The 18,258-nt window shown below is 44.2% G+C and overlaps 1 protein-coding gene across 1 annotated transcript in view; it reads right to left on the bottom strand.

Moving 5' to 3' along the window:
- Positions 1-18,258, bottom strand: part of LOC146199120 (putative chitinase 10) — a 99,173-nt gene that overhangs the window by 62,152 nt on the left and 18,763 nt on the right. Inside the window, exons 3-9 of the mRNA XM_084592045.1 lie at positions 17,188-17,457; positions 12,027-12,280; positions 9,026-9,129; positions 7,862-7,979; positions 6,047-6,241; positions 5,471-5,593; positions 14-202 (exon numbers count right to left, since the gene is read on the bottom strand). Coding sequence (XP_084448171.1) covers positions 14-202; positions 5,471-5,593; positions 6,047-6,241; positions 7,862-7,979; positions 9,026-9,129; positions 12,027-12,280; positions 17,188-17,457 — 1,253 coding nt within the window. The remainder of the gene's footprint in view (positions 1-13; positions 203-5,470; positions 5,594-6,046; positions 6,242-7,861; positions 7,980-9,025; positions 9,130-12,026; positions 12,281-17,187; positions 17,458-18,258) is intronic.

Genomic DNA, 18,258 nt, shown 5'->3' with positions numbered 1-18,258 from the left:
CGGACTTGTATACCTCGGTTATTAATGGAGGCCTTTCTTGACTAGCATCAGTGAGGTTGTTGAATGGGCGATATCCCTGCAACGCCTTCCATGCAGTGTCCACCATGGGAAAGACATCGCCAACGCAGTCACCAGAGTAGTCATCCTGGTCCACTGACCAAATGAAGACGCCGGCCAATCGCTGGGACCGGAACCACCTGACCTGCGGTGGAACCGGTACAGCTGAGGAGAAACCTACAAAAGTGGGTTATGACTGCTACATTCGTCCATGTAGTGACAGTTAAAGTAAAGAACATACGCATGCTATGTTTCACTATCAACACGACTATTTTCTCGATATAAACAGTAATCAATCGCTGGAAATGTGTTGAAAAACATACATTATTTGAAAGCATCTTTCCCTACCTGACAACTGAGCTTCATTATCGGCCGCATAGGCCGCATAGTGTTTACTTTCGGAAGCCCTTAAGGCTTCCGAAAGTAAAAAAACCTCAAAAGAGTAAGGACACCTCACGAATATGTAGCGCTTAAGCTTTGCCATAAATGCTCCAATACATGGCTAAGGAATGAACATGGTTCGTGGATACTTTGACACAGCTAGAGCGAGCAATATAATATTTAAATAGTAAGGGTATATTTCGAGCTTAGGGATCACTGATGCAGTAGCAAGTTCTTCGATCAAGCTGTTGTGTTCTGATAGGGAATAGTTGTCATGTTGGTGCGTGCTTTCTCCTCGCTAACTTCTCGATCGAAAGATTTAAATGAACTACTAATTCGGCCTAGCTCCTGCCGCGGCACCAATGTGTCCTTTGCTTCGCCTTTTGTATTCGCCACACTACTCTGCCTTCTCTTGTGGCGAAACTTCCAAGCTACAAAGTCGCAACAATCTGCTCCCACAACTCAGTGAACTCCCCTGACCTAATAACCAGAGCTGTGTCCGAGCACAAAGCTAAACGATTTGCACGTGCCACGACTGCACTGCTACTACCGCTCCTGACCGTGGAAAAAGCAGGTCATGCACTTTCTACACATTTGCAATTAAGCCTTACAGATATACTACATAGCCTATGGCAACAGTATGCAGTTTCGTCCAGTGCGCCAAGCACTCCCTTGACTATACTTCTGACATTGAGTGACTGTAAGCGGCACAACTTTTTTTCCTCCCTATATATGCACCGTGTATTCATTGCGCGAGTGGCCAGTGATTATCTTATTAATAAGAGTAGATAATCCGTTGATCCCCATTATGGATCACTGCCTTGTCGTGGCGGAGGGGCTTGCGAAACTCGATGAAGTCGTGAGCTCTGCTGTGTAGGGCCACCCAATATAGACAGGTCACGGCAGAGAGTTCTGACAAAATGTGATTCACTGGAGAAGGTAATGGCAGCCCACTCCAGTATTTCCTGCCAAGAAAACCCTATGGCCAGTCACAATACCATTAATTATATGGCGCCGGAAGATGAGCCCCCCAGGTTGGAAGGCGTCCCACATGTTACTGAGGATGAACAAAGGGCGATTCCTAGTAGCTCCAGGACGAATGAAGCGGCTAGCCTAAAGCCAAAAGGACGCTCAGTTATGGATGTGTCGGGAAGCGACCGGAAAGTCCGATGTTGCAAGGAGGTATATCACATCTATGGCGCAAGGTAAACTGGATGTCGTCAAGCGAGAAATGGACAGATTGAACATTGATATCTTGGGTATCAGCGAGCTCAAATGGACCGGAATGGGAGAATTTAACTCCGTCGACTATTATGTCTTTTATTGTGGGCACTAATCCAAGAGAAGGAATGGGGTCGCTCTCATAGTAAACAGACGAATGGGCAAAGCAGTGCTGGGGTACAACCCCAAAAACGACCGAATGATTTCACTTCGGATCCAAGGTCACCCTTTCACCATAACAGTTATCCAAGTCTATGCACCGACCACGGCTGCTGAAGAAGCTGACGTTGAGAGATTTTATGCGGCCCTACAATGCCTTTTAGACCGCACCTCATCATCAGACGTCGTTTTTCTCATAGGAGACTGGAATGCTAAGGTCGGGAGGGAAGAAATATCCGGAATTATAGGCAAGTTCGGTCTCGGCGAGCCAAATGAAGCTTTGCAGAGGCTAGTAGAGTTTTGTCAAGAAAACAACCTGACCATAGCGAATACTCATTTTCAACAGCACAAGAGGCGCCTGTACACATAGACTTCACCGGACGGTCTGTACAGGAATCAGATCAATTATATTCTTTGCCGGCAGAGATGGAGAAGCGCTATACAAGCAGTAAAAACAAGGCCTGGGGCCGATTGGGGCACCGATCATCAGCTTCTTGTTGCCAAAATTAAGCTACGATTGAGGAAAACGCAGAAAACTAGAAGGCCTTTCAGGTATGATCTGGATCAAATTCCATTAGAATATGCTGTGGAAGTGAGGAATCGATTTCAAGACTTAGATCTAGAAGACAGAGATCCCGAAGAGATGTGGACTGATGTTCGTGATATAATACAAGAAGTTGCTACTAAGGTAGTTCCAAAGCAAAAGAAATGCAAGAAACCAAACTGGTTATCTGAAGTGGCTTTGCGAATAGCCGAGGAAAGGAGGATGGCAAACGTTGTGGGGGAAAGAGAAAGATACAAGGTTCTCAATGCGGATTTTCAGAAAATAGCAAGGAAAGATAAGAATGCCTTCCTGAACATACAGTGCCAAGTAGTTGAGGACAACAGCCAATTAAGGAACACAAGATCTCTGTATAAGACAATCGAAGATATCAAAGGAAGCTTCTGTGCTAAGCTGGGCGTGATAAAGGACAAACGAGGCAAGGACATCACTGAAGCCTGATAGATAAAGAAGAGGTGGCAGGAATACACAGAAGAACTGTACAAGACGGACCCGAATGTTCAAACCCAACATAAGACGGTTCTGATTACTATCTCGAGCCGGGCATCCTCAAGAGTGAAGTTGAATGGGCCTTAGCCAGCCTTGCTAAGAACAAAGCTAGCTGAATTGATGGCATTGCAGCTGAGTTGCTTCAAAACCTCAACCATAACCCTGTTAACATTCTGAATACATTATGTCAGAAGATTTGGACAACCCTGCAGTGGCCACAGGATTGAAGGAGGTCAGTTTACATCCCCATTCCAAAGAAAGGCAGTGCCAAAGATAGTTCCAACTACCGCACGATCGCGCTTATTTCGCATGCTAGCAAGGTGATGTTGAAAATCCTCCAAGGTAGGCTGCAGCAGTATGTGGATCGGGAGCTTCCGGACGTGCAAGCTGGGTTTCGCACGGCCAGAGGAACTAGAGACCAAATCGCCAACCTTCGCCGGATCATGAAAAAGCAAGAGATTTCCAGAAACCCATCTACTTCTGCTTTATTGATTATACGAAAGCGGTTTACTGCGTAGATCACAGCAGATTGTGTCAAGCTGTCCAAGAGATGGGAGTTCCAAGTCACCTCATCTCTCTCCTCAGGAACCTGTATGAAGGACAAGAGGCCACAGTCAGAACTGGGCATGGTCTTACTGATTGGTTTCCAATCGAGAAAGGAGTGAGGCAAGGCTGCATACTGTCGCCCTGCCTATTTAACCTATATGCAGAGTGCATCATGAGGAAGGCTGGTCTGGACGAGTCTTAAGCTGGAGTGAAGATTGCTGGAAAACGTATCAACAACCTTAGATATGCGGATGATACCACTTTAATGGCAGAAAGTGAAGTGGAACTCAAGGGACTTCTGATGCGCGTACAAGAAGAGAGTGAGAAGTTTGGGCTTAAACTGAACATTAAAAAGACAAAGATCATGGCGTCTTGCCCTATCAAGTCCTGGAGCATCAAGGGACAAGAAGTGGAAGCTGTGACAGATTTTCTCTTCTTGGGCTCCAAGATTTACCTCGGAAGGAGACTGCAGCCATGAAATTAGGAGAGGCCTATCTTCTGAGAAAGAGAGCAATGGTTAGCCTTGACCGCCTAGTAAAGAGCAGAGACATTAGTCTGCCAACCAAGATCCTTATAACTCGTGCTATGGTCTTTCCAGTTGCAATGTATGGATGCGAGAGTTGGACTGTGAAAAAGGCTGACCGCTGAAGAATTGACGCGTTTGAATTGCGGTGCTGGCGAAGATTCTTGAGAGTTCCTTGGACTGCCAGAAGATCAAATCAGTCCATATTGTCGACCATAAACCCTGACTGCTCATTGGAGGGTCAAATTCTAAAGTTAAAGCTCAGCTACTTTGGTCATCTGATGAGAAGAGAGGAGTCGCTGGTGAAAGATTTGATGTTGGGAAAGGTTGAGGGTAGCCGGAGATGGGGTAGGCAGCGAACGCGATGGTTAGATGGCATCCTCGAGGCACTGCAGATGAAGTTATGTGATGTTAGGAAGATAGTGAGAGACCGGAAAGCGTGGCGTGAGATGGGCCATAGGGTCACGAAGAGTCGGACACGACTGAACGACTGAACTGAACTGAATCAGTTGATAATCACCGGTGTAGAGGCATTATTTCGGCAATTCATGATAGGCGAACGTCGATACATGCTCCTTTCCCATAGATGAAAGCACCTAGTACCAGACAGATTTGAGCATGCGCGAGAGATACTACGGCTGTAGATCTGACCCGAGCCCGCTTTCCACGTTAATGCTTTCGTGTTTAGCAACGCGAAGAATTAAACACCCCCTGATTACTCTTAAATGTAGTTTTTTTTTTCTCAATAAGCGCCCAGTATAGTCGCTGGATATGATTTGATGCAATTGGAGGGCCGGATGCCTCCTTAAAAAGGGATGCTAAATTAACATCAAGATTCACTGTAGAATAACGATTCATTTATTCAGAGATTACTATGCATTTAAAAGAGCCGTCTTTTCTCTGCGTCATTTACCCGACTAGTTGCTTCGATGCTTACGTTAACAGCACTACGGAAACGTTCGACCGCTGCCTGCGAAGTAGTCAGCACAAGGGCCTATGACTGTAATTTTTGATGCTGGATTTCATTTACCTGTCTTATTAGAACGACCTGTCTTATTAGAACAGCTGGTCGCGGTGCGGCCATCAGCCTCCATGTTCCCACCGCATCCAATCATTTGCCAATTAGTAGCGCAAATACCAGGCAGATTCCTTTGACAGGAATCTGACAGGAAGACAGGAATAGCTCTGATAATGAGCGTTAGGCCTATCAAACTAGTCTCAATGCTTCGTTAATTATTGTGCGCATCCGGCGTCGATTAATAAAGGACGGCACGAGCATGCCGTGTAAGTAATTAAGATGCATCATGAGCATGTTTTCAGCCCGATCCGCGTGACGCTACCTCCCACCTCCTGCGTCAACGGGGTGAGCGGCGAATAGCACATGGAGTGACGTGTGTACTATAATAATGCGTACAAAATACTTCCATTCTTTTTGGGAACAGGTCCTGCCTTTGGGAGTGGCAGCGCGCTTCTCACACATTTCGCAGTAACCGAAAAGCGAGGAGAAAGCTAAGTTCAGCAATCAGACATACTTTCGCTTCGGCGCTTTCCTTGTCATCGTAGCTTATCCACTGATCTTTGTAGGTTATGTACGACATCCGCGCCTCCTTGACCCATTCTCGTTTCCAGCGGTAGTAGTTGAAGCGGCGACATGTCTGCGGAAATAAGTAGCAATATGTGCAAACAGTAAGAGGCACACATAGCCTTCCTTGTGCGCAAATTTAAACTCCAACGAACGTTCCTCCTCTGTACGTACGTATGCACAGAGCGTGCGTGTTCTGTGTGTATTAGAAAGCTAATGTTTAACTTCTTATAGGCATCGGAATTCACATGTTATAGTAATAAATAGTACGTTTATCGCTGTGATTGTCACATTTATCTAAGTGCAATGTGCTTTGATCTTTCCAGCTATATTTTTGTCAATTATTTTAGCGTTACAAAACAAATTATACTCTGGAGGAAATGCTTTAGGCAATTGTTGCACTTTCTTTGGCACCGAATATTAAATTGATTTTGCGAACATGAAATGCTGCTGACGTTTAGTTTCTAGGCAACCGCGACCTGTAAAACACGTGTTTCGCCAAATTTCTGAAATAGAAGAAGCCCACCTCGACGTAGTTCATATAGCCGTCGGTTCTGGTGAAGTTGGCGCCGTATCCTAGCGGATGGCCTCTCCTGAGCTTGGCGCCTATTCCGTTCTGAGCCGCGTTGTCAAGCGTGAAGGTACGACCATATGTGGGGATTCCAGGTACGATCCTAGACTTGGGCGTGCCGACAAATAACCACTGTTGCAGGCACGATTCCTGTAAGAGCCAGCACGATAAGAGTCAGACGTCTCAAGAACCACAAGGGATAGCCCCCCTTGTTCCTAGCAATCAGATGAAAACTCGTGACACCAGAAGATAATAAGCCATGTTAATCTGCAATGCACGGTGCGAATCCAGATGTACAGTCAAAGCACAGCTGTCTAAATCGCTGGGGTGGTGTGCTGCGGAGGAAATAAAGTGAAATATTGGCTGGACTGCATTGTAAGTGGTAAAGTTCAGTTATCAGTGCAAGTAGTATGCCTACGTGCAGTCGTTCTAGCCCCATTATTTTCTCTAGAACCGGGCCATGCTCTAAAATTTCACTTTCCTTGTGCGACGGGTCGGTGTTCGAGTGTTCTAGACAGCCGTGCTGGCGAGTGTACATCGATATCAAACGCTCAAGAAAATTCAAAAGACAGTAATTATTCAAATACGCCGTCTGAAATGCTAGATCCATTGCACTGTCTCAGCTGTGGGAGCGGTAAAATGATCCCATGTAACTAGACACAAGCATATTTATTATGTCTGGTGCCTTGGTTTATTATCTTCGATAGCACAGCGTTGCGTGTGTTCTTTGTTTCAAAGATAAACCGTATACCCAAGTTACAACGTCCATAGTGCGACCTCAAAACCCACACAATTTGCAAAGATAAGATCAAGAACATGAGCTAAGATTGCAGTGTGAATACAATACAACCCTCGTCTCCTATTCTCCACTTTACGAATGCTATTGTAGTGTCCCTATCAGTATTCAAATTGTTTTGTTTTTCTCACAAGGTCACTGCTTCAAAATATTTTACTTGTCCCTATGCTTGGTTTTCTTGTGAACGTCGTTCCTGTGCAGTGTTAATAAAGCTCATTTTTACTAGAATGTCCTGCTAACATAAGATAAGCGGGTATCGCTATATTTTTGAAATATTTAAGACTTGAACCGCCGCAGGTTGCCTGGCATCAAGTGACAAAACCAATAAAACAGGCCTCTACACACAAGATGTGTCACATTATCGCCCAAGTAGACTAAGAAGTCTGTTAATATATGCCGGTCCTATACAAACAGATATAGGCACATGAGGGGCTCTTTGTACGATACATGCCAAAGATGTCAACAACCACTGACTTCGAGGATAGAATTGCAGTTATTTGGGTTGTTCCACGTGAAATACTCAATGCACTCATAGATATGAATGATTAGAGCATTGAAGAAAAACAACCACATGCCATCAGCGCAGTGAGCAATCTCTACCTGCGAAGTGCAGGTCCAGTGCTATACCAGATCTGATAAGATGTCGGCTCTTCGGTCGTCTGCTTTCGTAGGTATTTATCTAGGGTTCAACCTATCCCTAACAGTGTTCAGCGACGCCAACCTCACTGATAGTGGCGGACGTATTTGTCCTCCACCGCGAGAGTCACGTGAAAAGCGATGTAAAGGGGAGGGTAAAACCAAACAAAAAAAAAAGAACACAAATCAGTATCAAACGAAACCCTTGCAGTCAGCGGCTGTTGACTTCCTCCCTTGCGATATATGAACGATAGAAATCCCACTTTGATTATTTTAACTTCTAAATGTACTTCCTTGCTCTGTTATGGCTGAAATTCTGAATACAGCAAAATGCTTACGGTATCGATTGGGGTGCATCTCTTTTTATCCACATTTCTTATTCCACTGGTGAGCTTGGTTTTTGATAAGTCGTTGAGGTTGTAGTCGAAAGTCATCAGAAATATATAGTCGACATATCTGGAGTGGTAGAAACAAAAACTTACTCTTACGTCGCCAGGCCACATTTACTATTTTATTGAATCATAGGCGTCGACACTCCTTCCTATGCGCACAAATGAACGAACAAAAACATTAGGAAATATGTATGTTTATGTACAGTATTTGTCAAAAATATACGGCCCAAGGCTTTCGCTTCTAAGCCCTGTAACGCAGCTTCTGGTAGCAATACATGAATATGAATGTAAGCTGGAGCAGAATGAGGACAAGCTTTGTCATCTATAGTATTTTGAACGCCAGAGTTGCAATACGTGCCTCGTTACGGGGCTTAGAAGGAAAATTCCTGGGCCGTATACTTTTGACCAAGACTGTACATATGAACATGGGTTTAACAACATTTAAATAAGCACGAAGTGCCGCGCATGCATGGTATATATCTAATTAGAAGTAGAGATAAAAGTGATGTGGAGGTATGGCACCGTGATTTTCCGGCATGCCGGAGAACCCAGTGTCAGTACGCTTGCAGAATCCTTACAAACTATAATATTCAAGAACGGTCGCTTGTGGTCTTCAAACATTTCAAGAAATGCAGCTCTCCGAATTGCACGCTATGACTCCACGAGCCCAGTCCACGCTGAGTGGCGTGGCCGTCGCATTGTTATGGTCAAAACTTGTCCCATGGGGAGGATAGACGCAGTGAGCGGAAATAAAATCCCATCATGTTTCACCGGTTGCCCTAGCAACTGGGGCGGGAGGAGTGGGGAAGGCGCCGTAAGGAGAGGAGGAGGAGTGAATATGGTATTGTCAGAAAACCAGCAAGAGTTCAGAGGGCATCGGGCTGCCCGGTCGCGCGGTAGCGCAATTCGCGAACGAGCTTTTGCCTTTCTAAATGGAAGGTCAATGTCTCTGCTGATTTTTTTTTTCTTCGATCCCTTCATCAGAAGCGCAGTTTATCATCGCAATCCTTGTTGAAGTACAATCAAAATTATCATCTGAACACATTATTATACCTAGCCCACATTAACATCCAAGTATCCAAAACCTTCATTGCAACCAACTTCCCATACCTGGCCAGTTCCCGTTTAGGTATCCAGTCACACATGGGGTCGCGACAGGCGGGCATCTGGATCGTCACCAGGAAATCGCTGTAGATCTCCTTTAAACGAAGCTTCTGCAAAGCGATATCGAGAAGAATAATAAATGAAGAGCAGCTTTTTTAGCGGGAAAAAAGTGCCCTAATTACAACGCCTTAGAGTGCACAAATTAAATATTTTTTAGTTCAGTTCAGTTCAGTCGTTCAGTCGTGTCCGACTCTTCGTGACCCTATGGACCATTTCACGCCACGCTTTCCGGTCTCTCACTATCTTCCTAACATCACATAACTTCATCTGCAGTGCCTCGAGGATGCCATCTAACCATCGCGTTCGCTGCCTACCCCTTCTCTGGCGACCGTCAACCTTTCCCAACATCAAATCTTTCTCCAGCGACTCCTCTCTTCTCATCAGATGACCAAAGTAGCTGAGTTTTAGCTTTAGAATTTGACCCTCCAACGAGCAGTCAGGGTTTATGGTCGACAATATCGACTGATTTGATCTTCTGGCAGTCCAAGGAACTCTCAAGAGTCTTCGCCAGCACCACAATTCAAACGCGTCAATTCTTCGGCGGTCAGCCTTTTTCACAGTCCAACTCTCGCATCCATACATCACTACTGGAAAGACCATAGCACGAGTTATACGGATCTTGGTTGGCAGACTAATGTCTCTGCTCTTTACTAGGCGGTCAAGGCTAACCATTGCTCTCTTTCCCAGAAGCAGGCGTCTCCTAATTTCATGGCTGCAGTCTCCTTCCGAGGTAATCTTGGAGCCCAAGAAGAGAAAATCTGTCACAGCTTCCACTAATTGTCCATTGATGCTCCAGGACTTGATAGGGCAAGACGCCATGATCTTTGTCTTTTTGATGTTCAGTTTAAGCCCAAACTTCTCACTCTCTTCTTGTACGCGCATCAGAAGTCTCTTGAGTGCCACTTCACTTTCTGCCATTAAAGTGGTATCATCCGCATATCTAAGGTTGTTGATACGTCTTCCAGCAATCTTCACTCCATATGAAGACTCGTCCAGACCGGCCTTCCTCATGATGCACTCTGCATATAGGTTAAATAGGCAGGGCGACAGTATGCAGCCTTGCCTCACTCCTTTCTCAATCGGAAACCAATCGGTAAGACCATGCCCAGTTCTGACTGTGGCCTCTTGTCCTTCATACAGGTTCCTGAGGAGACAGATGAGGTGAATTGGAACTAAATATTTTTACACTTCACCAAAGTATCGCGTTCTTGATTCCTAAGTTGCGCATTTCAGCCGACGTGAATGTTTGTCTCATTTGAGGCAATTATTTATTCTGTTTAACGTTTTTCAGGTGAGTAATATGGCAAAATTAATTTACCAAGGCTAATATTTTTTTCCTCAACGAAGCGAGATGCAGCCGAAATGATAATAATGAGTGAGTTGAATTGTGAAGTGAACGAGTATTAATAACTTTGTACATGACGCAGGCTTTTCTTTTCTAGAGCCCCTATCAGAATGGCATGCGTGCGAGCAGGAAAGGTTGCCAAGAAAAAAATGTCAATTATGTCTTGCTGTAGACAAACCTCACTTCCATTTTAGGAATCTATCGATTACCAGCCCTCTTTGGGATCGGCTTCCTCGTCTGATCAGTGAAATGACTGCGAAAGCTATCTATTGAAAGGTGTGGGCAATTTATTTTCCTTTCCAAATGTACAAGGAAGTACAATATCTTCCCTTGAATCTGGTAAACCTTCATGTAGGTGGTTTCTATTATGAGAATTTCAGATGAGCGCAGGAACAACGAGGACAGCAAAACGTCAACCTTTGTAATCCGAAGCGACATGCGCAATCGCGAAATACCTTGTGCACTTACGACGGAGATCATTGCATGCACACTGATCATTATGGTAAGCCAAAAATGGAGCTCTGAATATCGTTTGTCAGATTTCATGCTTTCACTGAAGGGTGTTTCCAGTTTCTATCGACCATGAATTCTTATTTCGCCGATGGGGCACAAGCCGTCATAAGGGCGACCAAAACGAAAAACCCTGTGATTTAACCACCCCTCCTATAACTATTATTTCTCAACCTTGTCTTCCTTGTCCCCCTTAAACGTACAACCTTATCGAATCCTATTGAAGAAAGAACGGATTCTTGAAGCTTTTTTACACTATTGTGCGTTCTGCACTGACACACTAATACCTGCTTCTGAACGTAACTATACCGAAACATTCTGCAACTAGGAGCATTCATAACCTTTATATTTTACATACTTTTGCTGGTATTAATAACGATCTGAAATGCAGCTTTTGGCCACCTTGAAGTTTGAACTCGTTACATTTAAATAATAGCTCAGCAACACTTCCAGATTACATCTCGGCAAATTAATATTTTAGTTGCTGATATATACCCTTCTTTACAAGTGTTTGTGTTTTACTGTAGATAGTATGTCCCAGGTGGGCGAAAACTGATTGTATTTTTTTTTTCAAGTTACCTCCTGCCACCACAGTAACTGAATCGCCCTGCAGTTGGGCAAAGGGGCCTTCGAGCTAGAACATATGTAATTTAGATAGTTATTATTTACTAGCAAATAAACTGAATAGTTGTCACTCTGGCAAACTTTTGTCGTTTCTTGCCTTCATTTTCATCTTTCACACGACGGCAGAAGTGCCCACTTGAAGGATTACTCGCGTATATATTTGGAAAGAATCGTTTTCAGATTTTTTTGATGTCCATTGTAACGCAGACGCCTCAATTTATAACTCGCTCGCTTGCACTCGATTGCTGTGCCGCTCCTATCGACTTGCAAGCCTGAAATTTCGGTAAAAAAAAAGATAAAAATATTTATTGCGGTAAGCGTTTGGAGTATGCTCTGTCCCGCCATTGAGCATTGCCCGATGAGCGCCGATTTTAACGAACGGCTTTAGGCTTGACACCTCTCACAGATCGACAGTAAAAACCAGAATGAAAAAAATATCCGGGTAATTTTCACAAGCAATGTGATCACCTTGATGAAGTAGAGAACCTGCTGGGCCCCTCTCCTGCTGCAAACAGAAGGACCAGGCCCCTCCAGGTGGAAGTTCACGCCATCCAAGCGATTCATCCTGATGAGTGAGTCAATTCTATCCACTAAATTGTCGATATCCGCCTCGGAGCGAAGACGTTTCAGTAATGTGTTCATGTGCGCTCCGCCTCCGTAGCTGACGAGGACCTTGAGCTTAGGGTTAATCCTTTTGAGCAAAGCAAGGTTCTTGATTATAGCTGTGAGGCGAAAGGAAAGACGAAAAAGCAAGTAAATGAATCCCATTTGAGGTGTGTAATTGAAGTACAGCATTTCACATGTCGATAGTTACCGTCATTGAATAACCTCAATTCTGCTATAAGCAGATACTGTGATATATTAATAGAAAAAGGACAGAGAATGAGAAAGGTAGCTTATCAGAAGAGCTTACTGTAGGCCATTGCAAGAAAGAGCACGACCGTTGGGAGGCAGAACAATCTGACAAGCAGTGTTACATTCGGCTTACGTTATAAGTAACTTTCAAAATGTGTCGCGGTGTAGACGTGCACGCTAGACAGAAGAATCGGGAGATCGACGTTCCCTGCGATTTAGGCCCACGATATGACTGCAGTGATGCTAGCGCGACTTTTCCAGGACCACAGTGGTAGTCAGAAGTAGGCGAAATGGAAAATGGAAGAAGATAAATTACGGCATCTGGTAAGGCGTCTCCAGTTCTGTGTTGTACGAACATCAGGACGAATCACCTAGACCACCGAAAGTGAAACGGTACCTCAAGAGCGCTCTCGACGGTATACCGGTTTGCACCGCTTTTGCTGCGCTTAAATAAGCTCATTATGGAAAAAGAGATTGGGGAAGACGGGTCACTCATGTACGTCCCAGCGACCCAACTGACTGTAGTCCATAAAACAGGCGGCGAGGATACTAGAGGGCCACATCCACTCTTTCACTCTTTCAAATTTCAGAGTTCAGGCTTTTTTTAGGAAGCATTTATGAGGCCTTTTACTGATTCCTGGTACATTTAACCTTGAAGACCACGCCTGCTAAAGAACAGGTCTGTGAACCATGGCCTCCAAGCAAGGAGTGACAAAGCGCAGGTTTATTTGGGACCAACGGAAGCTATCGAATAGCACAAGAGGACAGCTGCAGCAGCGAAGAATGTCATGCTTTCGAGGCTTGGAACAAAACGAGAGCGGCCATCTGAATGCGGCGAATCGAAATGATAGCAAGGCGCGAATAGGAAGGTACGCAAGAAAAAAGGCTTGGAGTGGTAAAAGAAAACAGGGTGCCCGCGTGGCAGCCACTCACGCCAAACACGTAGTCTGTTTTCGAAGATACCGCCTCCATCTTCTTCCCCCATTTTGGGGGCGTGGTTTTTAGGCTGCCATTTTATATTTGATTTTGACGGCAGCATCATACGAAAGCTGCGACTGGCGACTCACAAAAAACACTAGTATAGCGGGTCCCGCCCTGAAAGATAGTCATCGCCGCACGCGTCTGCTGCCTTCTAGCTGCGTCCTGCAGCCGATGTTGAGGTGCGGTCACTAATGAGCCAATCGTACGGTTACTTCTCACGGACGCTTGAAAGCCGTTCCATTGTCTCCTAGCCAATGCTATACAACCAAGGATTCCAAATGAAAAATGAAAAGTTATGAAATCCGGCCTCTGATTATGTGCCACCAGTGGTCTGCTCTGTACATTTGGATGGATCACCCGGACCGCAGAAAGTGAAACCTTGACTCAGCAGCGTTTCTGCCGGAACACTGCTGATTTGCACCGATTTCGCTTCCCTTAACTACTCTCATTGGGGACGCCATCACGAGTCACACACCACGAATAACAATTTGTTCAAAAATAGTTGCGTTGCAAAGAGCTGTATAGGCAGCGTACGTAGAATTAAAGGCTGCCATAGACCAAAGGGACCCCTTTACCCTTTAGAATATCGGCTTTACAGATGACATGCTACAATAACTACATCGTTTTAAAATACTAAAGGTTCTTTTGCAGCAAAATATGTGACATTCCACCCCTTTTGCGTTACCATGTAAAGTTACAAAAGACCGTCTTCATCTCGCCTCGGCGGAGCATGGTAAAGACAAGAAAAACACCCTATAACGCCACTTGCGTAGGGAGAGGTGCACGCCAGAGATGCACAACACGTGATCAAACCACTTGGAAGCCGGCATAAAGAAAGGCGGGCGGTTTGCTCATCGCAAAGAGCGGAAAGAAAGTGTCTAGCGCGATGGTTGAACGAGATGACCCTGACATGGCTGTGGAAGCATGAAGGAAACGTATCTTTGTCACCTGTTTGCCATCTGGACAGACAGCATCAGAAACAAATTGTGGCCGGCACGGCAGCGGCTCACTGGTTTACCATGTTGGAAGGATCGGTCCTTATGTGTTTAGAAATCAGTTTGCCATAGATTATTTTACAGGTTAATGAAAGTGCGGCGTGTCAGCGACCACAGCGTTTAAACTTGCAGTCCAGTCCTTGTAGTGTGCGAGTAACTCTATAAAACTGAATGCTGATAACAGAAGGACTAATACTCACTTATGCGAAAATCGGTTAAACAGGTCAGCGAAAGGTCTAACATTCCCTCTGGTCTGCCAGTAACTCGATAGAACTGAAGAACGGAAAAGAAAGCCGAATATGCTCGTGAGCGAAGGAAGACTTAAACAGGCGTGTCAGACGCTAAACCAGGCAGACGCCTATGAAAGGCCAAGACAGGACTGCCTCTCCAGATATTGGGGCCGCTAATACCAATCAGATTTCACTTTTTCGCACAAAGCTAGTAAGCTTTGTCCTAATATTGTTGTTGTTTTTTTCGTATCGCAAAGGCAAAGTACTCATGAACTCTAGTTTGACATTTTCTTTCATTGGGCCGCCCTCATCCTCACCCGCAGACAGAGATACAAATTTCCGGACGGTGCGCGAAGCAATTGCAAGTCCTAAGAGCTTCTCAATCACTGTTTTCAATCCCTATTCGTAAACAATACAGCTTGTTTACAACCAATTTTACTCGGGCTGTGCACGTATGAACAAACAACGACATCGTTTATATATATATATATATATATATATATATATATATATATATATATATATATATATATATATATATATATATATATATATATATATATATATATACCGGGTGTCCCAGCTAACATGAACCAAGGGGTACAAAATAATATATTTGAGGTAGTCAGTGAAACCAATTACATTCAACTGCCAGCCTCCTTGCGCACTACAGGCAATTTTTTGTTTTGCAATTACTTAATTAGCTAATTATGTTAATTTTTCTAATTTATTAAATATCGACTTTAGACCAAACAAGCAAATTGGAAAGTTGTAGAGCACCTTCAGAAACCCCCATTTCATTAATTGCGATAAAGAAAGTCTCACGTGTATCTTTTTTTCCGGGCTCAGAAGAAAGCCCGCGAAATACAAAAAATACCACGTGACTAGTGCATTTTTGCGCCGCGATTGTGGTGCTCTCAGTCGTGGTTTGAGCGAACGAAATCAGCTGCGGCCGTGTCTTCTTGGTCCCGTTAAAGTTGCAGGCCCATATGCCTGCGATGGCTTCTTCGCCCGCGTCAGACAGCCGGCCCACGTCACGGTGCAGTAGCAGGGAGAGCGGCGAGCCGACACCACCGACATTCTAACAAGGCCTCCTTCTCTCCCATCAGCGAACGTCACGACAAACGAATGAGCGATAAGGTATCAGCCACTGAATCTGCGCATGCATGCTTGGGTAAAGGGGCGAGATGACATCATGTGACTCGACTAAAATTAGCGCTGCACTTTCATTTGCCGGTTCTTTATCGTCATCCGTCTGTCGTGATGTAGGCTGCTGCGGTGCGCAGGTCTGGCCAAAATCGCGGTGGCGAGGGGCGAGCTCGAGCTCGCTCAAACCATCGCCAACATTTCTGCCTGTCGCTGCAACGGGACCATTGGGTCACGGCCGCAGCTGATTTCGTTCGCTCAAACCACGACTGAGAGCACCACAATCGCGGCGCTCAAATGCACTAGTCACGTGGTATTATTTGTATTTCGCGGGCTTTCTTCTGAGCCCGGAAAAAAAGATACACGTGAGACTTTCTTTATCGCAATTAATTTAATGGGGGTTTCTGAAAGTGCTCTACAACTTTCCAATTCACATTTTTGGTCTAAAGTCGATATTTAATAAATTAGAAAAATTAACATAATTAGCTAATTAAGTAATCGCAAAACAAAAAATTGCCTGTAGTGCGCAAACAGGCTGGCGGTTGTATGCAATTGGTTTCACTGACCTACCTCAAATATATTATTTTGTGACCCTTGGTTCAAGTTAGCTGGGACACCCGGTATATATATATATATATATGAAGGAAAGAAGCCAACAGTCGGTGAGGCCAAGGAAAGCGTTGGGGATGGTTGTCTTGTTTTTAAAGTTTACTTGGATAATCACAGAAATTAGTAATGTAATCTGTTTAGGGGAAAGATAATTAAACCCAAAGTAGAAGAAAAAACAACGTATATATATATATATATATATATATATATATATATATATATATATATATATATATATATATATATATATGTGTGTGTGTGTGTGTGTGTGTGTGTGTGTGTGTGTGTGTGTGTGTGTGTGTGTGTGTGTGTGTGTGTGTGTGTGTGTGTGTGTGTGTGTGTGTGTGTGTGTGTGTGTGTGTGTGTGTGTGTGTGTGTGTGTGTGTGTGTGTGTGTGTGTGTGTGTGTGTGTGTGTGTGTGTGTGTGTGTGTGTGTGTGTGTGTGTGTGTGTGTGTGTGTGTGTGTGTGTGTGTGTGTGTGTGTGTGTGTGTGTGTGTGTGTGTGTGTGTGTGTGTGTGTAGCCCCGTTTAGGAGAATGGAAGTCGTGCAGACGTCAGGAGCGTGTTATATATATAAATATATGTATATATATGTATATATATATATATATATGTATATATATATATATATATATATATATATATATATATATATATATATATATATATATATATATATATATATTTTTTTTTATAGTGTACCTTCAGTGCAGTTACAGTGTCCTGATGTTCAGACCAAACTTTACCTGACTGTCACTGCACTACTCACATTTCCTCAGCATGACCGCTAAAACTGCGAAGCAGGGTACGTACCTCTGTCATTCACCAACCTCCTCTTGCGAAATATAAACTTTCCAGTCCTGTTGTCTGTCTCCAGGTATGAGTACACTACGTGCGTGCACTTTTCAATGGGCACGCTGTTTAGGATGAAGTGCATAGTTCCCATCTGCTTGAAACCTTCGCCGCGTACGAAGCAGACCAAGGGCGCGGGTTCGCGGGAGCGGTCAATCAGGCGCAGTTTCTCATCTGATCTAAGATGTCCCTCTTCGCTTTCCGTTATAGAAACGTTGCCGTTTTCCCTGGCTGTTGGTGAAGAAAAGTAAAACTGAAGCTTAGCACACAATGCACATTCTTCATTGGATAGCATCTTGCAGGCTCGCCTGACGAAGCGGTGGTGGCGGAGTTCTGAATCTGGCTTACTGATTATAATTCATCCCATCAAGTACTGTAAAGCCTTCCGACACCGCGGCTTCTCTGCGTGCTCCGGAGATTTGGGACAATTGCCACAGGCAGCGTTACGATAACTTCACTGCGTTAACAAAGAGAGACTATTTTTATGAACCGCACGAAGCTGGTAAAACCTGAGAGGTATGTCAGCCTGTCACTTTATGAAAAAAATTAGGTTTAAGCTAGTTCTTCGTTCTAAAAACTAGGGTTTTATTACATATTGCCTAACTCACGGTTCGATGGCTTTAAAGTGCAGTTTATAGTATGTCTCACGAAATTCAGGCAGATTATCCGACTAGTTCACACACAAGAGCACATCGGGCATTACTCACGGCCGGAATGACTCTTAACAAGATAACGGCGTACGTTTGACAAGAAACGGGGGATCCAACGAATTCGAATAGATAACAATCTTGGCAATTTTCTAATTACAGATTCAGCTTTAACTTCCGTATTAAGGAATTGCGCGAACGTATATTTTATAAGGCCCCTTAGTATCGCACTAAAGAAACTAGAAGCAACGAAGTGAAAATATATTCTGTGCGAAGTTTTCTTTCTTTTCTTTTTTTTTTTTTTGAGGCAGCTGTTTAGAAAATAACTACATTTTGGTCTGTTATTTAATAGCATTTCTTATTATTGCTAGATATTCTACGGAAT

Source organism: Amblyomma maculatum, chromosome 2 (assembly GCF_055883805.1).
Source record: "Amblyomma maculatum isolate TAMU_Amacu chromosome 2, ASM5588380v1, whole genome shotgun sequence".
Taxonomy (NCBI): Eukaryota; Metazoa; Arthropoda; class Arachnida; order Ixodida; family Ixodidae; genus Amblyomma; species Amblyomma maculatum.
This window is presented reverse-complemented; position numbering and strand designations above follow the sequence as displayed.